Raw genomic sequence first — 24,749 nt, forward strand, 5'->3', positions numbered from 1 at the left:
TCCAAACATATGTTGAAATGGAATGCCCCACAAAGCTTCTCTTTTCAAAACCCTGACAGTACCATGGGGAAATCTTACAGGTGGAGAATAAATGGGTTTCAAAATGAAATCCTTGCACTTATTCAGCCCTCCATGGCTCTACTTGTTTTTGGGGAGTGAGGGGAAAAGAAAGTGTTGTTTTCCAAAGCACCCTTCTCTATGGGTAAATACCCCTTTTACTCCCAAGATAGCTTTGAAAATTGTCCTCTAGTTGGTTGTTGGTTCCATGTTAAATTTTCCTTCTGTTGTGGGATTTTTTTTTTTAATTTCCCCTTTCAAATATCTCTCGTGTCATGTCTCTCTGGGTGCTGGCATATGCACTTGTTGAGATCTGCTTCTTTCTCTTCCTCCCTCTCTGCTGGCCTATGTGTTTTAACCTTGTTCTTTCTGGAATAGTTGTTTTGACCAAATATGATGTTCCTTCCCTCCTCTCAGCATATCGCATCTTATTGGGGGTCATCACCATACAGAACTGATGTGGGTTAGAAAATACAAAGTGGTCTTATGCTACTGTGCCTTATAACATCAACACTCCCAAGATTTTCCTTGAGTGCTGATGCATAATTTACATTCATTTGAGTGTTGTTATCTACATCAGTTGTTGCTCCACCCTCAAAATGATCAATGTTGTGTTTTCATCAACGGTGTCCAGGAGGAATCGTGCAGATAGCGACAATGAATGGGAAGATGTCGATGATGGCAGCAGCGGAGGAGAAGATTATGACTCAGAAGGGCCTTTGTCAGATGAAGAGGGGGAGTCTATCTTCAGGAGAGCAGATGGTTCAGTGAAAGAGTTCCTGTTCCTGCAAGAGGAGACGAAGAGCCGCTTCACTGAGTACTCCCTGACCTCCTCTGTCATGAGGAGGAATGAGCAGCTCAGCTTGCTAGATGAAAGGTTTGAGAAGGTGAGATACTTGTACCATGCTTCTGTGAAACTCTTAGCTTAAAGATGGGCCTTGGTAGGTTTAGCCCAGTGTATCGCAAATTTCAAGTGTGCTACAAGATGCCAGGGAGGAGGAGAGGCACCAGCACTGACTGGCTGCCTATAGGGCATGCCTCTCATGGCAAGAGGCACATCCTGTAGGCAGTCAGCCGCCGCAAGCATCTCTCCTCCTCCCTGGCATCTCTCCTCTTCTCTGTGTGTCTTCTTTTGTAGCACCCCCCACTGGTGGCTCAGGGCCCTGTCTGGAGGGCCTCAGCGCATTTGTGGACGTTGATGTGATGATGTCATGTGCATCGCTCGACAACTGTGCACTTAAGGATGCCCTCAAGCTGCGGCTGTCGGTTTGGTGTGCCACAGCTGACAAAGTTTGCGAGACACTGGTTGAGCCCTTTGGATTAGAGTTAGATGTTTCTAGGCACAGTGGACTTTTGTGAGGTAGTAAAATGGAGGTGCTCAGTGCCACTGTTTTGTGGTAGGAGAGATTCCACAAATAGAAGAAATCAGGGATAAAACAGTTTTAGGACCACTGTTTATCCTTCCTGTAGACATGCACAGAGAGAGTTCCTACTCCGGGGAGCTGCTTTATTCAGGACAGGCAAGCAGGACAAATAAGAGGAAAGAATTAACCATTTCCCATAACAAAAGAAACTACTTAGAAACAACCAATGTGTACTTTTAGGCTGCATTTGAATAGGGCCTTAGAGGGAGTGTGACTCAGAATGTGTTTTCCAGACATCTGCACTGGAGGGTGGAAAGAACAGTGGTGGAGAAAAAGGACTCAGATTGTGGGGGAGGTCATGGGGTTTTATGAGAAACCTGTGCACATACATCGGAGCAGGCATATTTGTGATTATACACTGCTGCACTGATCAGCTGCTTTTATAAAGGCACATAGGTGCCTGTGTTATCTGTTATTAAATGGGCATAAAATAGACACTCCTTTGACATTTCACATAGGCATTAGGTGAGGTATTTATCATATACTAATAATAATTTGGTTTGTCCTGGCATCTGCCTGTCAAATGGCTGTTTTTATCCTTACCCTGATAGCTTCTTTCCTTGATAGACTAGAATTAAAGTCAAAGGCAAATCAGGATGTCAGGATAGTCCTCGTGCAAATCAAGTAAGAAACTGCTAGATTTGGAGCACTGTTCAGTGATAATATCTCTCATAAAAGAAAGAAAAAAGCCAAAGGAGATCCATGAACACATGACTGTAGTTTATGGTTCTTGCCAAACTCCCTCTCCTGCAAGCATAAGTAGCTCCAACTTCTCCCTTGCCCTCTAGGATAAGTCCTTCAAGCCACCTGATTTGCTCAGTAAAGATTTCTTTAACCTTCCTATCCAACCACCATTGTGGGGGACATCCGCTATTTCACACTTTCCACAAAGTCCAATTTCAGGCAGTTCCCACCTAGACTTAATTTCCTCTGCCTCATATCTGTTCATATATGATTTTTTTATTTCTCCATTTTTTTAGAAGGGACATTTTTCCTCTTCCTCTTTCTTCTTCACGCTGTCTTCCTTTTCAGACTCCTCAGACTTCTAAAACCTTTAACCCTTTTTCTCTGGGCTAGATATCCTTGGGTTCTCCATGGAGCACAGGAAACTGTTGAGCTAAACAAACAAATTTGCACTTCGTGCACCCTTTGTGAATTGCAGAAAATAGACACCTTAGGACTCTAGTCATTTCTCTGTTTTGGTTCATGCTGGATAAAGTAGGTGAAGTTTTAATATGCAGCAGAGGGAGGTGTGTGTGACTGTATCCTTTGCTGCATTTGCCTGATGTTTACTTGGCTATGTATATAATATAAGTAAACGGGCAGTATGTCAAATCCATGACCCTTTCTTTAGTTTTACGAGCAGTTTGATGACGACGAGATCGGAGCACTGGATAACGTGGAACTGGAGGGCTTCATCCATCCAGACGGTATGCGACTAAAGGAGGTCATAAAAGACTTCTACAAGCAGAAAGCAAAGGAGTAAGTGTCTGGTGGGTCACCTGGGCAGAGATTGTCAGGCGTAATGGCTGCTATTTATGACTAGAGATGCCTTGGTGGGGGGGTGTTTGTTTTATTTTAAACTGTGTTTCCATGAAGTTAACATCTGCTGTGCTAGCATATAATCTTGATAACACAAGATGATGTGGTAACAATGGGTTTAAAAAAGGTTTGGACAAGTTCCTGGAGGAAAGGTCCATAATCTGCTATTGAGACAGACATGGGGCAGCCAATGCTGGCCTTGCGATTAGTTTACATGGAATGTGCTACTATTTGGGTTGTTGCAATAGACTAGGAGATTCAAAGCATCTAAATACTTAACACATACCCTTAAAAAACTTATTCTAAAGCTTTAAAAAATTCTGACAGCGCTGGAGTTCTATGAAACAGATAAGAGCAGTTTCACACGTTGGGATTGATATCGTATGTTGAGATATGTTGCTGTGATTCTTTATGGAATATTTTATAATTATTTAACTCAAAAAGTCAGGATTATAAAGTTAATTTAAAAGGATTTAGATGGTTAGGGAGGTTGGGGGAGGAACAAATGATAAAACAGACCAGGTTTGGTGAAGAGGGCTCTGAAATAGCTGTGTTCTATAAGAGACCTCATGATCCACTTTCCTGAATTAAATCTTTGATGTTCCTCTCCTGGTTAGTTAATGTTAGTTTTTTTAAGCTTTAGAAAAGCTCCCTAAAGTGTGGGACACAAAAAAAAAGGTTTTGAGTAATTACTCTCATAAGTTACTTTAGTGCAATGTAAAAATATTTTTGATATAACAGCTGAAGTGACCTGACTCAATTTGAAAACGTGGAATGAGAAGCACTACCTACTTTTCCTTTTTACTATTTGGATTGTTGCCAGGTACTTGTGACATGGATTGGCCACTCTGGAAAGAAGATACTGGGCTAGAGGGATCATTGGTCTGACCCAGTATGGCTATTCTTATGTTCTTATGTTAACATAAGAATAGCCATACTGGGTCAGACCAGTGGTGCATCTAACCCAGTTTCCTGTTTCTAACAATGGTCTAACCAGGTCACAAGTCTGTCTCAATAGGAGACTATGGCCTTTCTTCCTGGAATCTGTCCAAACCTTTCTTAAATCCAGCTACACTAACTGCTGTTATCACATCCTCTGGCAATGAATTTCAGAGCTTAAACTGTTCTTTGACTGAACAAATGTCGCCTGATTTTTGTACCTCTTGAAAGGGCGAAAAATCGATTCACTCTTACCTGTTCTACACCACTCAGGATTTTGTAAATCTCAAACATATCCCCCCCCCCTCAGCCTTCTCTTTTTCACGCTGAAAAGCCTCAACCTCTTTAGTCTGTCCTCCTTATGAGAGGAGTTTCATTCCTTTTATCATTTTGATTGCTGTTCTTTGAACTTTTTCTAATTCCGCTATTTCTTTTGAGATAATAATAATAACTTTAGTTTTGTATACCGCAATACCACAAAATAGTTCAGAGCAGTTTACAGGGGAAGAGACTGTACATATACAGCGAAGTTACAGAATATCAGAAAACAGTTCAGAGTAGTTTACAGGAGATGAGAACTGTACGTATGCAATGAAGGTACAGAGAATTAGTTATCAAGTGTATGGTATAAACCAGTAGCAATTACAAAATGATCCAATAACTAGAACTAGATACCCAACTAGAACTGTTTGCAGTACTTAGGTGAGGTCACACCATGGAGTGATACAGAGGCATTATAATATTCTTGGTCTTATTTACCATCCCTTTCCTAATAATTCCTAGCATCTTCTTTTTCTTGGGTGCGGACTCCTAAGAGGTGGTATTAGTAAAGAAACAGACAAATCACCAAACCAGTTACTATATACAGAAGATCTTTTCATAAATCACTTCTACATATATACTTACAAAAACCTCTTAAATATTTAGAAACAGTAGAATATGTGATATATTGGGATTTTCATTAAAAAACATAGAGAACTGTTCACATTTCTCACAAGTTTCTTTTAACAACTTCAGGATTTTATTCATGTATCCCAAAATAATAATGTGTTCATATGTCTGCCAATAATTATATTTTAAAAAAGTTATTCAAAAAAATTATTTTCAAGAGTGCAAAGTGAAGTAAATACATTTTTTTAACAAAGGCAGGAGTTATATGTAGAATTATTGCTAAAAATATTTTTACTTATCTTCAAATGTATGTTCAAAAGCACTCTATCACATATAGCCACACCAACGCGATTAGGTTTTGAGCCAAAACTCTGCATCAGGGTACACACTCTTCTATCTAATATAATAAAATGGTAGGACGCGCATGCGCACTAAAAAAATCGTGTTCCCTGATCCCGTCGTGGAAACACGATTGCGCATGCGCGGCCCCGGCGGCGGCTTTCAAATTAAAAAAAAATTTCCATAGCTGCGGCGGCCTTCCTCACCCCCGGCTCCTCTCTCGAACTGGACGGTCCCCGCGTCTGCCTACCCTTCCCCCCAACACAGCGAATTCCCCCCCCCCCCAAACGAATCAATAAATCGAGCCGGGCCGCCCTCCGCAACAGACCAGAGGAGTTCTTTGCCGCTCACCCCCCTTCCCTTGCCGCTGACCCGAATACCTACCCGGCGATTCAAGAAGCCTGTGCAGCAGTCTTCACACGCTGCTTCAGGCCCTTCTACTGCCCTGATTTGCTCTGCTGCATCTCTGATGATGTCATCAGAGACACGGCAGAGCAAATAAGCGCAGTAGAAGGACCCAAAGCAGCGTGTGAAGACTGCTGCACAGGCTGCTTGAATCGCCGACTTACAAGGGAAGGGGGGGGCCCAAGGACTCTATCTGAGTCTGCGGCGGCGGCTTTCAAATAAAAAAAACCAGGTACACAACTGCGGCGGCCTTCCTCACCCCTGGCTCCTCTCTCGAACGTACGCAGCACTATAAACACGCTGCTTCGCGCCCTTCTCTGCCGGGTCTCTGATGACATCATCGGAGACAGACACGGCAGAGGAAATCGCCAGTTGAAGGCCGCTAAGCAGCGTGTTTAAAGTGCTGCCTATGCGGCTGGAGTCCCAAGGTTTGTCGGCGGTGGGAGGGTCAGGAGCAGGCCGGATCGACAACGCCAGTAAAAGAAGGGGGAGGGGCCGAACGGAGCAGGGAAGAGAAGGTAAGAAAAGGGAAAGGGGGAGTGGCGGGAAATTCTGCTACTGCTTCTACACAGGAAAGGGGGGGGATAGGAGGGAAATGCTGTTGCTGCTGCATAGGGAAGTGGGATGGAAATGCTGCTGCACAGGGAAATGGGGAAAATGACAGGGGCAGGGAGAGGGACAGAAAGACAGACAGAGAAAAGGGGCCAGAGAGAGAGTCAGCGGTAGAGGGAAAGGGGGCTGCTTTGGGGGAGGGGTGTGCTTGGGGCAAACAGCCATGGAGAGGCAGGGAGAGGGATATGGGTCTACTTTGGGGGGAGGGGTGTGCTGGGGGGAGACAGAAGGGGCCATGGAGAAATAGGGAAAGGGGACAGACAGCTTTGCTCTGGGGGGAAGACAGAAGAGGGCCATGGAGAGACATTTGGGGGTGGAGGTGGATGCTGGGGGCAGACAGATTTGCTCGGGGGGGGAAGGGGGTGACAGAAAGATACAGACAGCGGCCAAGGAGAGATAAAGAAACACAGACAGACACATCTATTCTAGCACCCGTTAATGTAACGAGCTTGACATAAATGCTGCATAGGGGGCAGAAAGAGAGACAAATAGAAAAAAAGACAAATAATAGGAGGGAGGGAGACAGAAAGAAAAGAAGAAAGACACAAGGGCAGGGAGTGAGACAGAAAGACAGACATACATATATTCTAGCACCCGTTAATGTAACGGGCTTAAAGACTAGTTGTTTATCTAAAAGACAAAAAATATTTAGAATGTAATCAAAATAAAAAAAATGACACAACAATACAAAATTTATGGCTGACCGTTGAATTAAACTTCACCAGCATCCACCTATCTCACTTTTGTAAGACTTCCAGTTTTACATACAAGGGAGAAAAGAGAGACTTCAAGGGCTCAAGGATGCAGGACTTTAGAACATTCTTGTCCTGTCACCCAACATTGAGCTATCATTAGTCACAAAAAAACTCCCTTGGTATATGGTTGCACTTTTTAGTATTTTAAATTTAGCAACTACTAAGATCCACCAATAAGCGTTCTCCTGTTTGGTGCCACTCAGCGGCTGAAGACCCCCGATCTCGCAGCAGCCACCTCCAACCGGGTTAGCAGCGGGGCAGGAGTGTGGAAAGCTTGCTCCTGCCCGCTGCACCTCTGGACCACCAGGGATCGTCAGAGGAGGTACGAGGACAGGGCAGGGAGGGGGAGCAGGGTGCCGAGCCTGGCGGTGGCCTGCAATAATTGTGGAAGGGGGCGCTGGCATGAATATAAACCAGGACCCCACCAGTTTTGGGCCCCAAAATCCCGATTTATATTCTAGTATATACAGTACTTAAATTTGCCCCAACAATCTCTTTGGAGAATATACAAATAAAATAGTGCCCAAATTTGCATATAAACTTTCAGTTGAGCTCAATCTTCATTAATCACACAATATTCAGGCACCTTTCAGTTATCTATACAAGAAATAAAAGTTCCAATCAGAGCCATCTATTCAATAGAGTCATTTAACCCAATCCAAATAAAAGGTCCAAAGCCAATGAATCCAGTATTGTTCATGATAGATCAAATAGCATTTATAATTTTCCCCTAATAGAGATTGCTTTATACATACATTTTACAATGATGAGTGTTTTCCAATACATATTTGTTCTTTTTATTTTCTGTGCATCCACCTATTTCTCCTCCTCTTCCTCTCTCCACGTGGATGCTAAAAGTTGTGTGAAACTTGATGATCTTGAGCCCAGAGATGACTCAGATTGTTTTCTAAATGAGGATGATGAAGCTGAAGAAAAAGAAGAAATGGAAAAGCTAGTTATCGAGGAGCCCAGGATAATGTGGGACTGTCAGTCTATTCTGAGTGAGTATTAGGACTCTTGGTATGTACTATGGTGTCGGTTCTTTGTCTGGATCAAATGTGGTCCTTTTGTCCAGCAGGTGGTGCTAAAGGTGCCTTCATGTAGCAGCACCTGACTCCCCTCAATGTGATCCTTAAGAGGAACAGAATCTAGGAGAGGTGTTTTCCTTCTTCCATTCCTATTTTTTAACATTAATTAAAAAAAAAAAAAGGAATCAGATATTTTATTGGTATACAGAACAAACCAATACTAACGAAACAACTTTGTAACCCTTCTACCCAAAAATTGAATCTTAAAGGACTTTTTGAACCCTACATCCCTACATTTCAGTCAGAGGCCCCTAGATTTTCCCCCATTTTTGTACAGAACATCTCTGTTCAGCTGACAACTTTTCCATATCTCAAATATGGCAAAGCTGAGGTTGCCACTTCTAGTGTGGAGGAACATGCTCCCACGAACACCAGTTTTGCTGCATGAAAACTGTGTCCAAGCAGTTTGTTTTGAGTTATTGTTAACCCAGGCCCCTGCCTGTTGAATAAGTTAGGAAAGCTGGACGACTGTATAATGGTGATTTCATTTACCCCAATATTGACAGGTTAGATATTACATCAGGAATAAAATTTTAGATGTAATAAATGACTACTATTCAGAGCAACTGGTCCAGGAACCAACAAGAGGGGAGTCGGTCCAGTGGGAAACAGTGATCCTAACATGATCAACTTTGAGATCCTATCTAGGAAATCTACTGTAGCAGCATTTAATTTATGAAAGGTAACTATGATAAAATGAGGAAAACAGTTATAAAAAAACTAGAGGGACATTGTTTACCATTTTGGAAGCCCAGACCAGATTTATTCCACATATTGACAAAGATGGAAAGAAGAACAAATGGTAACTAGCATGGTTAGAAGGGGAAATGAAAGAAGCTATTGGATCCAAAAGAACATCCATTTTAAAGAATAGAAAAATGGTCTGAATGAAGAAAATAAGAGACAACATAAGTATTGGCAAGTTAAATGAAAAGCATTGATAAAGAAGACTAAAAAAGAATATGAAGAGAAACTTACCACAGAGGCAAAACTCACAGTAATAACTTTTTCAGGTACATCAGAAGCAGAAAGCCTATGAGGGAATTTGTAGGACTGCTAGATCATCAAGGAGCAAAAGGGGCACTGAGAAAGAACAAGGCCATAGCAGAGCGACTGAATTCTTTGCTTCGATCTTTACGGAAGAAGATGTAAGAGATCTACCTGTACTGGAAATGGTTTTCAAGAGTGATGATGTGTAGGTAAGGAAAGAAATCTCAGTGAACCTGGAAGATGTACTGAGCCGGATCAATAAGTTAGAGTGATAAATCTTGTAGCCTGGATGGTAAACCTCCCAGGGTACAGAAAGAATTCAAATATGAAATTGCTGATCTTCTTTTGGTGACCTGTGACCTATCATTAAAATCATCCGTAGGACCTGAAGAATGGAGGATGGCCAATGTAATGCTGATTTTTAACAAAGGTTTCAGGGGGAGATATTGGAAATTACAGACTGGTAAGCCTGATTTTAGTGCTAGGCAAGATAGTGGAAACTACCGTATTATAAAAAATGAAATTATGGAACACATAGACAAACATGGTTTAATGGGACAGAGTCAACATGGGTTCAGCCAAGGTGCTTCATTTCTTTGAAGGCATAAATAAACAAGTGAATAAAGGTCAGCTGGTTGGGTTTTTGTTTTTTTCTGTTTTTGATCTCAATTTATATCTTAAGTCTCTGTGAAGAAACCACATGGATGACTTTACATTGTTCTATTACTGAACTTGTTGTAAAGTTATTTTTTTATATTTGGAAAATTTTATTCAATAAAAACTTAAAAAAGGGGAAAAAAAAGTGAGCTGGTTGATCTAGATTTCCAGAAAGGCTGACGAGGTTAGGGCTCTTCAGCTTGGAAAAGATGTCTGAGGGGGGAATATGATTGAGGTCTACAAAATTCTGAGTGGTATAGAACAGGTAAAAGTGAATCTATTTTTCACTTTTTCAAACATTACAGAGACTAGAGGACACTCAATGAAATTAAATGGAAATACTTTTCAAACAAATAGAAGGGAATATGTTGTCACTCAAAGAATAGTTAAGCTCTGGAACTCGTTGCAAGATGATGTGGTAACAATGGGTTTAAAAAAGGTTTGGACAAGTTCCTGGAGGAAAGGTCCACAGTCTGCTAGTGAGACAAACGTGGAGGATGCCACTGTTTGCCCCAGGTTCGATAGCATGAAATGTTGCTACTATTTTTCGGTTTCTGCCTGGTACTTCTGACCTGGATTGGCCACTTTTGGAAAAAGGATACTGGACTGGATGGACCATTGGTCTGACCCCGGATGGGTGCTATTATGTTCTTATGTAAAGTAGTACAGACCTGGTGGATAGAGGCTAAGGCATTCCAAAACAAGTCCAGAGTTAACTTCAGAAGGTCTTATAGGTCGTATTACTGGAAGCATTACCTAGGATCTCGGGGAAGCCAAACTTGTGTTCTCGGTGCTCTCAGCTCCACTACTGTTCTCCTGACGGACCCTGACTGAGCTCACTGCCACGTCATGCACCAGCTCTCTTTCCTTCTTTTCAGTGCTCTGCTGGTGTAGTGGTCATCACAGGACCTCTCACAGTGGTTGACCTAACAACTTCCTGGTTCAACATTAGTTTCTAGGTTCTGCACATCATCAATGAAATTCTGTGTGTTATTGGAGATAAAACTCGTCCTAAAGGGCTAAGTGAAAGATTGACATCAGGAGTAATCATCAGTGCAGACATGAAAACTGCCAATCAAGTGGAGAAGGCTTCATCTAAGGCAAGGCAGATATTGGGTTGTATCAATAGAAGTTTCGTCAGCCGAAAGCCTGAAGTCATAATGCCGTTGTACAGGGCCATGGTGAGACCTCATCTGGAATACTGTGTGCAATTCTGGAAGCCACATTACAGTAAAGATGTGCGCAGAATTGAATCGGTTCAGCGGATGGCCACCAGGATGATCTCGGGGTTCAAGGGTCTCTCATACGAAGAGAGACTGAACAAATTGCAGCTCTACACTCTCGAGGAACGTAGGGAGAGAGGAGACATGATCGAAACATTTAAGTACCTCACGGGACGTGTCGAAGTGGAAGATGATATTTTCTTTCTCAAGGGACCCTCGGCCACAAGAGGGCACCCGCTCAAACTCAGGGGCGGAAAATTTCATGGCGACACCAGAAAGTATTTCTTCACAGAAAGAGTGGTTGATCATTGGAACAAGCTTCCAGTGCAGGTGATCGAGGCAGACAGCGTGCCAGACTTTAAGAATAAATGGGATACTCATGTGGGATCCCTACGAGGGTCAAGATAAGGAAATTGGGTCATTAGGGCATAGACATGGGGTGGGTAAGCAGAGTGGGCAGACTTGATGGGCTGTAGCCCTTTTCTGCCGTCATCTTCTATGTTTCTATGACTGGCGGCCTCCACTAGTGAGACGCCAAATAAATGAGGTAATTGGCAGTTACCAACCAAGCGCCAGTATTTGGGGCTGAGGGGACCCAAGCAGGACCCTTCTTCTTTAGCATATTTCATATACAGGAAATTAAAAATAAAAAACTAAAGAGAGATTGCAGTAACTCTTCCTGACAAGGGGTGCGTATTATTCCTCTATGAGATTTTGACCCAGATAGTTTATAGTGATGGTCTAAGAAAATTCCATCTGATTTAGAATATTCTAGGTTAAAAGGAGTAAATCCTCATATTTCTTTTCTTTTTTTAAAAATCTTAAAGCATTACAGTACTCCCCCGATATTCGCAGGAGTTCCATTCCAGGAACCCCCGCGAATGTTGAAAAACCGCGAATACGGTTTTTAGCAGGAGAGACAGGAGAGGGCAGCCGGAGAGGCAGGAGAGGGCAGCCAGGGCACTGGCGAGTGAAGGAAATCACTCGCGGTATGCTCCGACCGCCTCTTCCTGTACTAAAGTCGAGCCCCACCAATCAGGAGCTGCTTTGACATGCAGCTCCTGATTGGTGAGGCCCGACTTTAGTACAGGAAGAGGCGGTTGGAGCATACTGCAAGTGATTACCTTCATACTCCGGCTGCCCTCTCCTGCCTGGTCATTCGCAGTCGGAAAATACCACGAATGACCGGGACCGCAAATTCTCCGGGGAACACTGTATTGGTTTTTTTTCAGGCTATGACAACATACAGCTATTAAACCTTAATTATTTTACACAACAATCTTGCTTTAAGACCCTCCCCCACCAAACCATCCCATTCTTTCCATTCAGATGCACCATGTGTTTAATCTTATGTTAAAAGTGGTTTATTTTAACCTATGAACCACCCAACTGGGAGGTGCCCTCATGAGGGACTCCTAAACCAACTCAGTCTTGGAAAATGAGTAGACTAATAGTCTAAATCAGGGGTGTCCAACCTGTGGCCCTCACCTGGAATACTGCGTCCAGCACTGGTTGCCATACATGAAGAAGGACACAGTACTACTCTAAAGGGTCCAGAGAAGAGCGATTGGAAGAGTTGCCGTACAGTGAGAGATTAGGGAAGCTGGGCCTGTTCTTCCTTGAAAAGAGGAGACTGAGAGGGGACATGATCGAAACATTCAAGATAATGAAAGGAAAGTATGAGACTTTGTAGATAAAGACAGATTGTTCACCCTCTTCAAGGTAAAGAGAACGAGAGGGCACTCTCTGAAGTTAAAAGGGGATAGATTCTGTATGAACGTAAGGAAGTTCTTCTTCACCCAGAGAGTGGTGGAGAACTGGAACGCTCTTCTGGAGGCTGTTATAGGGGAAAACACGCTCCAGGGATTCAAGACAAGGTTGGACAAGTTCCTGCTGAACCGGAACGAACGCAGGTAGGGCTGGTCTCGATTAGGGCACAGGTTTTTGACCTGGGAGCCGCCGCATGAGCATACTGCTGGGCATGATGGACCACTGGTCTGACCCAGCAGTGGCAATTCTTATGTTCAAGGTATATCTTTACAGTTCCTGATCTAGATTACTCTTGTCAGTGCTTCTCAATTTTTTATCCAATGTAACATTACTTTAATACTTAAATTCATATGGATCCCAGATAACAATGAAAACAAAATAGCATTTGTTTGCCCTCCCTCTACCGACTTAGCCAGAGCATGAAGACAGCAGCAGTGGTGGCAGCTATAACAGTGGTCAGCAGAAAGCCTGTGCCTCCACGTTGCTCACAGATCTCTGGATTCTGCATATGTTCCCAGTCTGATGTGAAGCTCATAGAAGGGCATGGATTTTGAGCATTTAGTAATTCACAGGCCTCATACTGACTGCACAGCTCACAAGTGAGATGTAGAGAGTGAGAGAGGGAATGCCCTGTTTCTGTGACCCCCCATTTGGATTTTAATCTACACATTGGGAACCAGAGAGAGAAAGAGATAATGGTTACTGCAGGTGGGCAGACTACATGGGCTATTTGGCTTTTACCTGCCATCATGTTTCTATGTTTCACTACTAAGTGGAAAATTCAGATAGGGAAACTTTCCTACCTATTTATTTGTATATCTCTGAGCTCTAGATAGATAACAGTTGGAGATAAATAGCAGAACAGGCTATAGAAGAGAAAATGAATTAGACTATAACTAATCCAGTAGGTTATAAATGTATTTCTCTATGGGAAGAAATCATACCAGGGGTGCCCAAAAGGTCAATCGCAATCAACCAGTAGATAGCAAAGGCAACGTGAGTCGATCGCAGAGCCCATCCTGTGCTCCACGATAGACTCGCGTTGCCTTTGCATTCTCCCTGCTTTCTCGTATGCGCCGGGCACACCATCCTTCCCCCCCCCCTCCCCAAAGTCAATTCTAACGTTGGAGAGGAAGTTCCAGGCCAGCCAATCGCTGCCTGTCTGGCCTGGAATTTCCTCTCCAACGTCAGAATTGACATCGGGGGGAAGGCTGGTGAACCTGGCGCTTCTGCAGTCGCTGCTGGCCTGTTGCAGCGTCGGGGAACAGGGAGAACTCAGCGGCAACGGCAGCTTGGGGGCTTGTTCCCAGACGGCAGTGGTGGCTTGGGGGCCTGTTCCCAGCGACAGCTCTGGCGGTAGCTTGGGGAAAAAGAAAGGAGAGACAGACAGAAAGAAAGGGGAGACAGAGACGCAGAAAGACATTTAGGGAGACAGAATGAAAGACAGAGAGAAAGAAAGGGGGTGCAGAGAGACAAAGAAAAAGTTTTGTTCTTGATGATATGATTAAGATTTTCAAGTGTTACATTGAAATTTAATGGATATATTGTACACTTGTTTATGATTTAAAATGAATAAAGAATTTAAAAAAAAAAACAAAGAAAAAATTGGGGGAGGGAATGGAGTGTGTCGAGGGGCAGGGGGCAGGCAGGAAGAGAGGAAGAAAAAGTTGGACTCATGGAAGGACAGAGATGATGGTTGGGGAATGGAATGAGGTCTGGAGGAGAGGAAAAAATATTGGATGCACAGTCAGAAGAACAAAGTGCAACCAAGACCCATGAAATCACCAGACAACAAAGGTAGGAAAAATTATTTTATTTTCAATATAGTGATCAAAATGTGTCCGTTTTGAGGAGTAGTGGCTCGTGGCTAGTAGGGGGTGATGTCTATGCGACGGTAATGGAATGGACGTCAGGACATGATAGTGCAATATTTTGTGGAGTTTTTCTACAAAAGCGCCTGCTTTTCGTATGATTCTGGGTAACTCTAGTTAGATACAAGCTTATGTGTTAGTTAAGGCCACACTCAATAGAAGCGTATGAAAAATTGGTGACTAAAAATCTGAATATGGATGTAGCCAAGGCCAGAAAAACACACTACAGATTAATATTAAGGGAAAGCATAATAATATTCTTTTTATGTACTTTGCTATTAAGCTAGATCATAAAGGAAATCTGGATATACATGAACTCCATCTTGAGGCAGTGAACTCATATATCCCTAGTCTTTGTTCAGGTTTTTCCCGCTTTTAGCCTCGTGGTTCTAATTGATACCAGATGTGCCTTAGGCTGGTTAGGAAGAGCATATTAGATTACGTATCCCAAACTGAGATATAACATGCATTAAATATGAATGACATCTAATGTGTGAAACTATGAATGTTTGGGGCCCCTGAATATGTGATATGTGGTGATATGAATGATTTGTAAAAGAAGGGGTACTTAAAGTGAAATGTTTTATATAAGGAACACTAAGGAAAAATCCTAAAGCAACATCTGGAAATAATTAGAGTCAGACACTGCTGTAGCAGTCTCCAGCATAGGAAGGCTTCTGAATTTGTATGCCAGTGAAATTTGAAGCTGTCAGCTCAGAGAGAAAGGGGGAAACAGCCCCTCCTTTCTCTGATGCTGAGAGAGCCAAGAACTTCTCAGCACTTTTTAATGTAGGTTTTCTCGACACAAATAAGCAGTTTCAGATAACATTTCTTTGGCTATGTTATAAAATGTTTATGTATATTCAAGGATGAATGTAAAAAACAAATATGATTTCTGAAACTTTTAAACATGTAAAGGAATTTTCTTTGTCCAAATTTAAAGACCACCTCTGTTATTTGATTGGCCCACGGCCAATGATGTCAAACTGGACTGAAGGTATATATTGGGGAGCTTTGAAGTATCAGATTGAGATCATTATCAGAAGGCCAGCATTTTGGCAACTATAACGACCTCCCGCTAATGCAACTAGCCTTTTGAGTTCCATGATGGAAAAATAAAAGCAATAAATAAAACTTTTGATAATCCTTGCGTTATGCGTCATTTCCATGTTTTTGTTATTTTGCACACCTTGAGTGAAAGCTAGCAGCTTAATTGGCAACTGCAGCTTTATGAGTGCGCTGGCGTCCAATTACCCATGCTCAGTTTTAAGAATTTATATCTGCTGTCTATATTTTGCATTATGGCCTGCTTATACTAAACCGCAGTCACGGATTTTAGCGCAGGGAGCAGTGCGGGACATTGAGCGCAGCTCCCTGCGCTAAAAAGCACTATCGCAGTTTAGTAAAAAGGGCGGAGATATATTTGTCTATTTTTGTATAGTTGTTACTGAGGTGACATTGCATATTTTAAAGTCATCTGCCTTGACCTCTGAAAAAAACACAAATATAAATAAAATTAACATTTTCTTTGCATACAGTGTGCTTTGTGTTTTTTAAAATTTTATTGTTGGTAGATCATTTTGACTTGGCCAAAAAAGTGTGGGCACCCCTGGTTTAATGTATACAGTACTTTAGAAATTTTATGCATTTTTGTTTTCATCTCATGGCTGTTTTCTTCTGCCTCTCAGCAATGATTTGTGTGCAGATGCTCTTTCTCTTTCTGTTTATATTATATACAAAGTTCCCATGTCAACAGAGACACAGAAGGGAAATCATGCCCAATACACACCTTCCCACCACCACAGAGGGGTGGGTGAAAGTGAGACTCAACCATGCACAGCCCTCGGTTCTCCTGAAATCTGGCCCTTCACCTCTGCAGTGCTGTGAAAAAGGAAAGCTGAGTCCAGAAAGCTTTAGCACTCTATTTAGAGCCATGCAGGCTTCAGTGTGGTGGTGATTGTTATAGTCCAGTACTGCAGGGACCACATTCTAATCTGAGAGAAAGATGAAACCCTCACTCATTGTAATTCATTTTGAATTTTTTTCTCTCGCTTTAGGTACATATTCAAATTTGTATAATCATCCACAGCTGATCAAGGAGCCTCCAAAGGTACAGTGCTAGTGTGCTTTAGGTTGTTTGAAGTGTGTTTCTTCTGTGAACTGATTTGTCAATTGGTGTCATGGAATAGTGTGCAGATTCTAGAAAGTAATTATGTGGAACCATTTTTTGACACATTTTGAAAAGCACACAGCTACATATTGATTGCAGGTTAGAAACCGGCTAGGGACTTAGAAATACTGCAGCATTGAGCATGTTTGCTTTATTACATCAGTGACAGCTGATGCAGAGGTACTGGATTTTATCATTGCAAGTGAAAGGAGATAAGGAAGGAGAACTGAGCAAAGGTGAAGAGGGATGTCAATTGACCAGGATACTGAGGTCGAAATTCTTCCCATAAAATTTATCTAATATTAGCATGGTATACATGCCCAATTCCCTCTGTTAAGCTTGTTGGAATGTAGCTTGGAGTATGCAGACTCCTTTCTTCTGTAGGGCGATGTATGATGTGGAGGAGAATTAAAAAAAAAAAAAAAAGTCCAAAACGGAATTGGGACATCCTGCTCATAACATCCAAAGGAGCATCCATCTCGCAAGCAATTTCAAACAGGAAAAAACATCCAGATTTTCAAAAGTGGCTGTGAGATGGTCATTTTGTGCTGAGAACGTCCAAAATGTGGTCATTTTGTGCTGAGAACATCCAAAATGAAAGATCTAACTAAGAATTAAAAAAAACAGGGATGGAGACATCCGTCTGTCATCATTTTGAAAAAAATGGCCACACAGACATCTAGGCAGAGCAGAGGGGTAGCATAGTGATTAGTGCATTGTACCCCAGTTCAAATCCCACTTTATTTATTTTGTAATTGTGAGCCCTCAAGGAACAGAAAAATGGCTACTATACCTGAATGTAGACCACTTCAATAGCCTTCAGGCTTGCAGATGGCTTATACGTTTAGGCAGAGTAGGTATATTTCTGTTCACACCTTTCAGATTCAAAATAGGCCGAAAAAGACCCCTCTTTCTTGGGCACCACAGAGTAAATGGAATACTTGCCAGTGTGAATTTCCTAAGGATGCACTGGAACTACCACTCTGCAGCTTCTGACAAACCGCCCACTTCTTCTAAATTGCCTGACAGGAAGAAGAGAGTAAACGATCTTATAAGGGCCAGTAAAACTTGAGAGCATAGCTCTCCTGAATCACCTCTAGGACCCACTGATTCATTGCGATCTCAGCCCACCCCTGCTAAAATTCCTGTAACCGGGCCCCCACTGGAACTAGGGAACATAAGAACATAAGAAGTTGCCTCCGCTGGGTCAGACCAGAGGTCCATCGCGTCCAGCAGTCCTCACCCGTGGCGGCCCATCAGGTCCATGACCTGTCAGATTTCCTTGATTTAGCCCTATATCCCCCTTATTTTTCTAACTATACTCTTTCTATACCCTATCTACCTCTCTTTGTACCCCTCAATCTCTATCCTTCAGGAATCTATCCAATCCCTCTTTGAATCCCCGTAGTGTACTCTGCCCGATCACCTCCTCCGGGAGCGTGTTCCATGTGTCCACAACTCTTTTAAGTGAAGAAAAACCTCCTGGCATTGGTTCTAAACCTGTCCCCTTCCAGTTTCTCCGAGTGCCCTCTCATACTTGTGGTTCCCCATAGTCTGAAGATTCTATCCTTGTCTACCTTCTCTGTGCCCTTCATGATCTTGAAAGTTTCTATTATGTCACCTCTAGGGAGAAGAGCCCTAACTTGTCCAGCCTGTCAGCGTATGAACAGTCTTCCATACCTTTTATCATTTTCGTCGCTCTTCTCTGGACCCTCTCAAGAATCGCCATGTCCTTCTTGAGGTACAGCAACCAATATTGGACACAGTATTCCAGATGTGGGCGCACCATCGCACGATACAGCGGCATGATGACTTCCTTCGTCCTGGTTGTGATACCCTTTTTAATGATGCCCAGCATTCTGTTTGCTTTCTTTGAGGCCGCTGCACATTGTGCCGATGATTTCATTGTATCCACCAGCACACCCAAGTCTTTTTCAAGATTACTTTCCCCCAGCAATGCTCCCCCCATTTTGTAGCTGAACATCGGGTTCCTTTTCCCTATATGCATGACCTTACATTTCTTTATCTTAAAGCGCATTTGCCATTTATTTGCCCACTCTTCCAGTTTGCTTAGGTCCCTTTGCAGGTCTTCGCACTCCTCTGTGGTCCTAACTCTGCTGCAGAGTTTGGTGTCATCCACAAATTTTATAACTTCACACTTCGGCCCTGTTTCCAAGTCGTTTATAAATATATTGATCAGCAACGGTCCCAGCACTGACCCCTGCGGAACACCGCTCATGACATTCTGCCAGTCCGAGTATTGGCCCTTCACTCCAACCCTTTGCTTTCTGCCTACCAACCAGTGTCTGATCCATCTGTGTACATCCCCTCCCAGCCCGTGGTTCCACAGCTTCCTAAGTAGCCGCTTATAGGGTACCTTGTCAAAGGCTTTTTGGAAGTCGAGATAAATGATGTCTATGGATTCCCCTTTGTCCATCTGGCTGTTTATCCCTTCAAAGAAGTGCAGTAGGTTTGTTTGGCACGATCTTCCCTTACAGAAGCCATGTTGGCTCGTTTTCAGTTGTCCATTTCTTTCTATGTGTTCACAGATGCTGTCCTTTATCAGTGCTTCCATCATCTTACCCGGAACCGAAGTCAAGTTCACCGGCCTGTAGTTCCCCGGGTCACCCCTCGATCCCTTTTTAAAGATAGGTGTGACATTTGCTAGTTTCCAGTCCTCCGGTATCTCCCCAGTTTTCAAGGATAGATTGCAAATTTGTCGGAGTGTTTCCGCTATTTCGTTCCTCAGTTCTTTTAGTACCCTTGGGTGGATTCCATCTGGGCCCGGTGATTTGTCGCTTTTCAATCTATCTATCTGTTGGAGGACATCCTCATGATTTACCTCTATTTGCTCCAGTTTTTCATCTTGATCCCCACTTATGATCTCCTCGGGTTCTGGTATATTGGATGTGTCCTTGCTCGTGAAGACCGACGAGAAGAACCTTCTTAACCTCTTTTTCCTTCTTAACCACTCCCTTTCTGTATCCATCATCTAACGATCCCACCTCCTCCCTCGCTGGTTGCTTCCCTTTCACGTATCTGAAGAACGCTTTGAAGTTTCTTGCTTCCCCAGCCAGCCTCTCTTCGTATTCTCTTTTTGCTTTTCTAACCGCTCGGTGGCATTCCTTTTGGAGTTTTTTGTGTTCCTTCTGGTTTTCCTCAGTTTGGTCCTTTTTCCATTTTCGGAACGACATTTTCTTGTCACCTATCGTCTTCTTCACTTCATTTGTTATCCACTCCGGGTCTTTTGTTCGATTTTTTGTTGTTGTTGTTGTTTTTTTTTGCACCCCTTCCTAAACCGCAGCGAGTCATTGGGCTGGACAGGTGGAAAAGGAGCCACCAGCAGAGTCCCAACCTCCCCGGCGGGTTCCCCAAATGGACTGCATGCGTTGAAAAAAGTGTCCTCTCGAAGAGAAAGGAGTTGAGCCCTGGTCAGGGTGGTACCGACAAAAATCATGCAAAAGCCCATGGGAGGCGCCACCCCGAGACACCTGGTGAGGTCAGTCTTCTGGAAGTCGCTCAAGGCCTGATCAAGCTTATCCAACTCCTCCCCAAAGAGAAAATAGTTCCGAAAACGAAATTTACTGAACTTAGATGTAGAGGTCACATCTGCTGACCAACCCTGAAGCCACAGGGTACAGCGAGTATCTACTTCAAGGGCCATGGCCTTGGCTGAAATCTGCTACAGATCAAACATGGCATCAGAGAGCTAAGAAGCGCTGAGCTCAATCTTTGCCACCTCCTGATCCACTAAGAACCAGTCAGCAGACTCCTGGTCAAGAACCTGTTCAGACCACCGGAAACAAGCTCGGGCCACCAGACCGCAACAAATTGCCACCTGGACAAATTGCCACCTGGACAGCCAAGGCAGCTATGTCAAAACTCTGGTTAAGGAGAGGCTCCATCTTACAGTCCTGAGGGTCTCGGGACCAAAATGCCCTCCACTGGCATGATATACCTACGTGCGATAGAATCAAACACCACAGTATCAACCACAGGAGTCTTAAAGCTATTCCTATTCCCATCAGGAATGAGATAGAACCTAGTCATGAACTGTGCCAAGCGAAAAGGCACATCTGGACTCTTCCACCATGTATGCGCCACATCCTGAATATCCTGATGCATAGGAAAAGAGTAGGATACTGACTGGATCCCCCGAAGCCAAGGGTCCACAACTCGAGGTAGATCCTTAGCTTCCTCCTCAAAGTGCAAAACCAAAGACACCTGAAGAATAAGCTCCTGCAGCTCTTCCCAGTCATGTGCACTACTGATACATCCGTGCCAAACTGTGCCTCCAAACACACACCCCTGGGCCACATCCTCCAACCCCTCCTCCCCACACACACACAGGATCTTTTGGGGGGTGTCCACGCCAAGATCCAAGCCCTCATCCGGTGAAACCGGTTCAGCCAGAAAAATTCCTCGTCCCAAGACACCTGCGGCCACTTGGACGATGGCTGGGGAGACTGAATGGGGCAGACATAGTAGGTAGAGACACTTGGGGAAGAAGTAGGACACCCAGCTGCCTGCAAATAAACCTTGTACATGGCTAAAACAAATTCAGTGCAAACAACCCCCGGCAGCACAATAGAACTCGCTGCAGGTGCAGAAGAAACAGCTAGGACCTATTCCTGTTGCTCTAAAACAGGAGAAAGGTCACCTGAGGCCACAGGCAACATGGTGGAGCTTCCTGCCAAAACTGGAGAAAAGCCCGCCCAAAAACTGTCCCCCGAGTCCTGTAGTGGCAACGAGGCCTGATGACTCGGCCACTAAACCAGAACTGCAACCAGCAGCCACTGTAGTGGTAAGGGAATCCACAGCACCATCGGCAGTAAGGGCCACCTTATTTCCCTGACTGTCGACGGCTGAGGGAAAACCCCGGTGTGGGCCGTAGGGATAGCACGGGCTTATCCACCGCCCATAGCTGATGAGCGGTGCATGCGTGAAGGGGAACCCTGCACACCGGTATTCAAAGCAGTCGTGGATTCTCCCTCAAAGTGCCCAGAACACTTCATGCACACGCTAACTGCCGCATCCACTGCTTGGCGTGCACATAATTATGCACTTCTGCTTTTAAAAGTGCTCAGAGCATATGTGCAGGAAACCAACACTCAAAAACTGCCGGTTAGACAAAAGGAAAGCAATTAAAGCCAATTCAAAGCTTCCTTTAGATTGGCTGTCCCGGGCTTTTTTTTTTTTTTCCAATTGTTCCCACAGCAAACAGCTGTGAGGGGGTAAGAGAGCAGACCCCGCAGGCTCTCAAAGCTGTAGTCTGTGCCTGAAGAGTGGCCAGGTGTACAGCTGAGGCTCCTCTAAAGAAATAGAATTTGGGGAGGTGGGGGAAATGAGGGGAAGGACTCAACCCTTCGAGTGTGGCATCCTCATGTTGGATGGACCCCCCGAAAGAGTCCCCCCAAGCTCTGTCCGGATGGTAAAAAGGGACAATTAAAAGGTCACTAATCAGATCCAACAGGCCCTAACTATCAAAGGGAAAGACTGCACAGGCTTACCACCTCCATCTGATGGAGACTGCGAACAGACTGATTGTAGATGAGACTGCACAGCTCACTTGTACTATTGCCAAAAGTCAATGTCTCCACCTGCTGGCAGAAGAATGTAAACCCATCCGTTCTGTGCCGGTCTGGAGAGACTCTAAAGAACTGTGATATTCCTGTTCCATAATGGACAGGTGAGGGGCTTGCAGACTTGTAAAAGAAGGTTTGTTATAACTGGGTTTGGCCACTGTACCAAGTAGTTGTGGAAGAATGAGTCCTTGAGGACAGGATTCAGGGCTGGTTTCTGTACCTCTGTCTTCTTCTCAAGCCTGTGCAGGTTTTGATGCAATTTTAACCTGTAGCTGTTGCAGTGGTCACTTATTCCTGTAGCTTACTGAAATACAACTAGGATAAGTGCAAATTTGTAAAGAAATAAAATCAGTATCAGTTTGGTTCTTATATTCTTATTGCAGTCTGTGATTGTGTTCCAATTCCACCCCCCCCCCCCCCCAACTACAGGCAAACATCAGATTAGGGGGAAAGAAAAGTTGTAAAATAAGAACTGATTTCGACCACAACAACTGCTAGCAAGTGCACTTAATTTCTAGTTAGAAACAGAATAAGATGCATGAGAAATAGGAAAATGAAAAGCTAGCTATATGTTGACTTGCTACTTTCTGTCTGTCTGGTAGCCTAAAGCCATCAAGGTTTCTTCAAAGACAGGAATCCCATTGGATGTGCTTCCTCAAAGAGGGCTCACTGCCAAGCAAGCTGAACGCATGGAGAGGATAAATGACAGCGATCTTCCAAGAGCCTCAACACAGGCACGCAGCAAAACTGAGAGCAGAGAGGAGCGCAAGGCCAGGAAACAAAACATTAGAGAGGAGAGGAAGGTATGGTCAATCTTGCCAATTCAAATATGATCTATAGTCATTCTTACTGTTTTTAAAAAAGCTCTTAAAACTTTATTTCAGAAATTCATTCTTTGTAACTAATAATGGGATAATGTCTTGTTTATGTATATCATATTTTAATCTAGTTCTTTATATGTAATCTGCTATGAATTATTTGTTGACAGTAGCGGAATATAAAAGATTTAACTGTAATTGCTGCAAGAATTAAGAGAGAATTCTGGTCTTTCTCACTCTTCTGTATTTTCAGTGCACCGTAAGTTGAGCACTCGGCTGACTGGTGACTGTATAGTTTTGTTTCGGTATATTTATATCTATAGTTGCATACTAGAACTGATAAGTGTTTTAATGTTTTTTTGGGGGGGCACAGGAGCGCAGATTGGAGAAGAAAGCCAACAAACTGGCCTTCAAGATGGAGAAAGCCAGGCAGGAGAAAGAACAACTGAACTTGCGACAGAATGTTCAGGGTCTCCGGCTGTCCTAGCAGGACCACCTCATTTTGCAGCCACTTTACTATCGCTTGCCTTTAACTGGCCTGATGCATACTTGGCCACAAGAAATGAACATTTAGCATTGGACTTTACTTCTAAGAAGCCTCAATGTGTCTTTGTGTATTTTTTTGTATGATATCTTCCAGGCTTCCTCATCAGTGTAACAAACAACTGTTGGGCTAAGTCGCTTGTATAAAATTATTCAGATACAGCTAAATCACTGTGAGATGCTGTTCTTTGTCAGAAATACAACTTCTGTTTCTAGAATGATTGACTGATTTGTGTTTTAATCCAGTATGCAGAGTATCCACATACAGAATATACTGTGTACATATACATGTTTGTACACACACTCATACATACACACACATACACACACACTCACTCACTCACACTCTGGTATATACAATAATATCTTAAAAGGGAACCCTGTGTGAGGTCTCTCTTTAAAAATCAGGTCAGCAATGCACAGTTCATATGTAGGTCCCACATATGTTTGCAACATAGAACATGATGGCAGATGACAGCCACAATGGTCCATCCAGTCTGCCCTTCCGCAGTAACCATTATCTCTCTTCCTCTCTCTAAGAGATCCTACATGCCTATCTCAGGCTTTCTTGAATTCAGACAAAGTCTCTTTCTCCACAACTTCCTCCCAGAGACTGTTCCACACATCTACCACCCTTTCTGTAAAAAGTATTTCCTTAAATTACTCCTGAGCCTATCGCATCTTAACTTCATCCTACTTTGAAAGAAGTGAAAATAAGTACCGGGCTTTCAGAATGAACGTCCTGCGTGTGCATTTTCCTCCTTTAGTTTAATCCATCCTTTTTAATATAAATAAAGGGCCTAATTCTGCTTCTGGGAGCTGCAGGCTTGACTATAGAAACATAGAAACATATAGAAACATAGAGTATGACGGCAGAAGAGGGCCGGCAGCCCAACAAGTCTGCCCACTCAAGAACCCTCCCTCCCTGGTGTATTCCTCTGTCATGCATAACCTTGCAGCACTCCCACCTGTTTGTCCCATCGACTTTTGAAGTCAGCTACACTACCTGGCATGCAAGTTTATTCCATCGATCAATCACCCGTTCGGTTAAGAAGTATTTCCTGGTGTCA

At 43.4% G+C, this 24,749-nt stretch overlaps 1 protein-coding gene across 3 annotated transcripts in view; it reads left to right on the forward strand.

Annotated features, from left to right (window-relative positions):
* The window catches only part of LTV1 (LTV1 ribosome biogenesis factor), a 40,793-nt gene extending 16,896 nt beyond the window's left edge, over positions 1–23,897 (forward strand). For 2 of the 3 annotated variants that reach the window (XM_033938966.1, XM_033938967.1), the window contains exons 6-11: positions 692–944; positions 2,836–2,963; positions 7,823–7,965; positions 16,621–16,673; positions 22,921–23,121; positions 23,510–23,897. In XM_033938966.1, the coding sequence (XP_033794857.1) occupies positions 692–944; positions 2,836–2,963; positions 7,823–7,965; positions 16,621–16,673; positions 22,921–23,121; positions 23,510–23,623 (892 nt within the window). In that variant the 3' untranslated portion in view covers positions 23,624–23,897. The remainder of the gene's footprint in view (positions 1–691; positions 945–2,835; positions 2,964–7,822; positions 7,966–16,620; positions 16,674–22,920; positions 23,122–23,509) is intronic. The other variant, XM_033938969.1, reaches the window with a different exon arrangement.
* The last annotated feature ends 852 nt before the right edge of the window (positions 23,898–24,749 follow it).

The sequence above is a fragment of the Geotrypetes seraphini genome, chromosome 3, assembly GCF_902459505.1.
Source record: "Geotrypetes seraphini chromosome 3, aGeoSer1.1, whole genome shotgun sequence".
Lineage (NCBI taxonomy): Eukaryota > Metazoa > Chordata > Amphibia > Gymnophiona > Dermophiidae > Geotrypetes > Geotrypetes seraphini.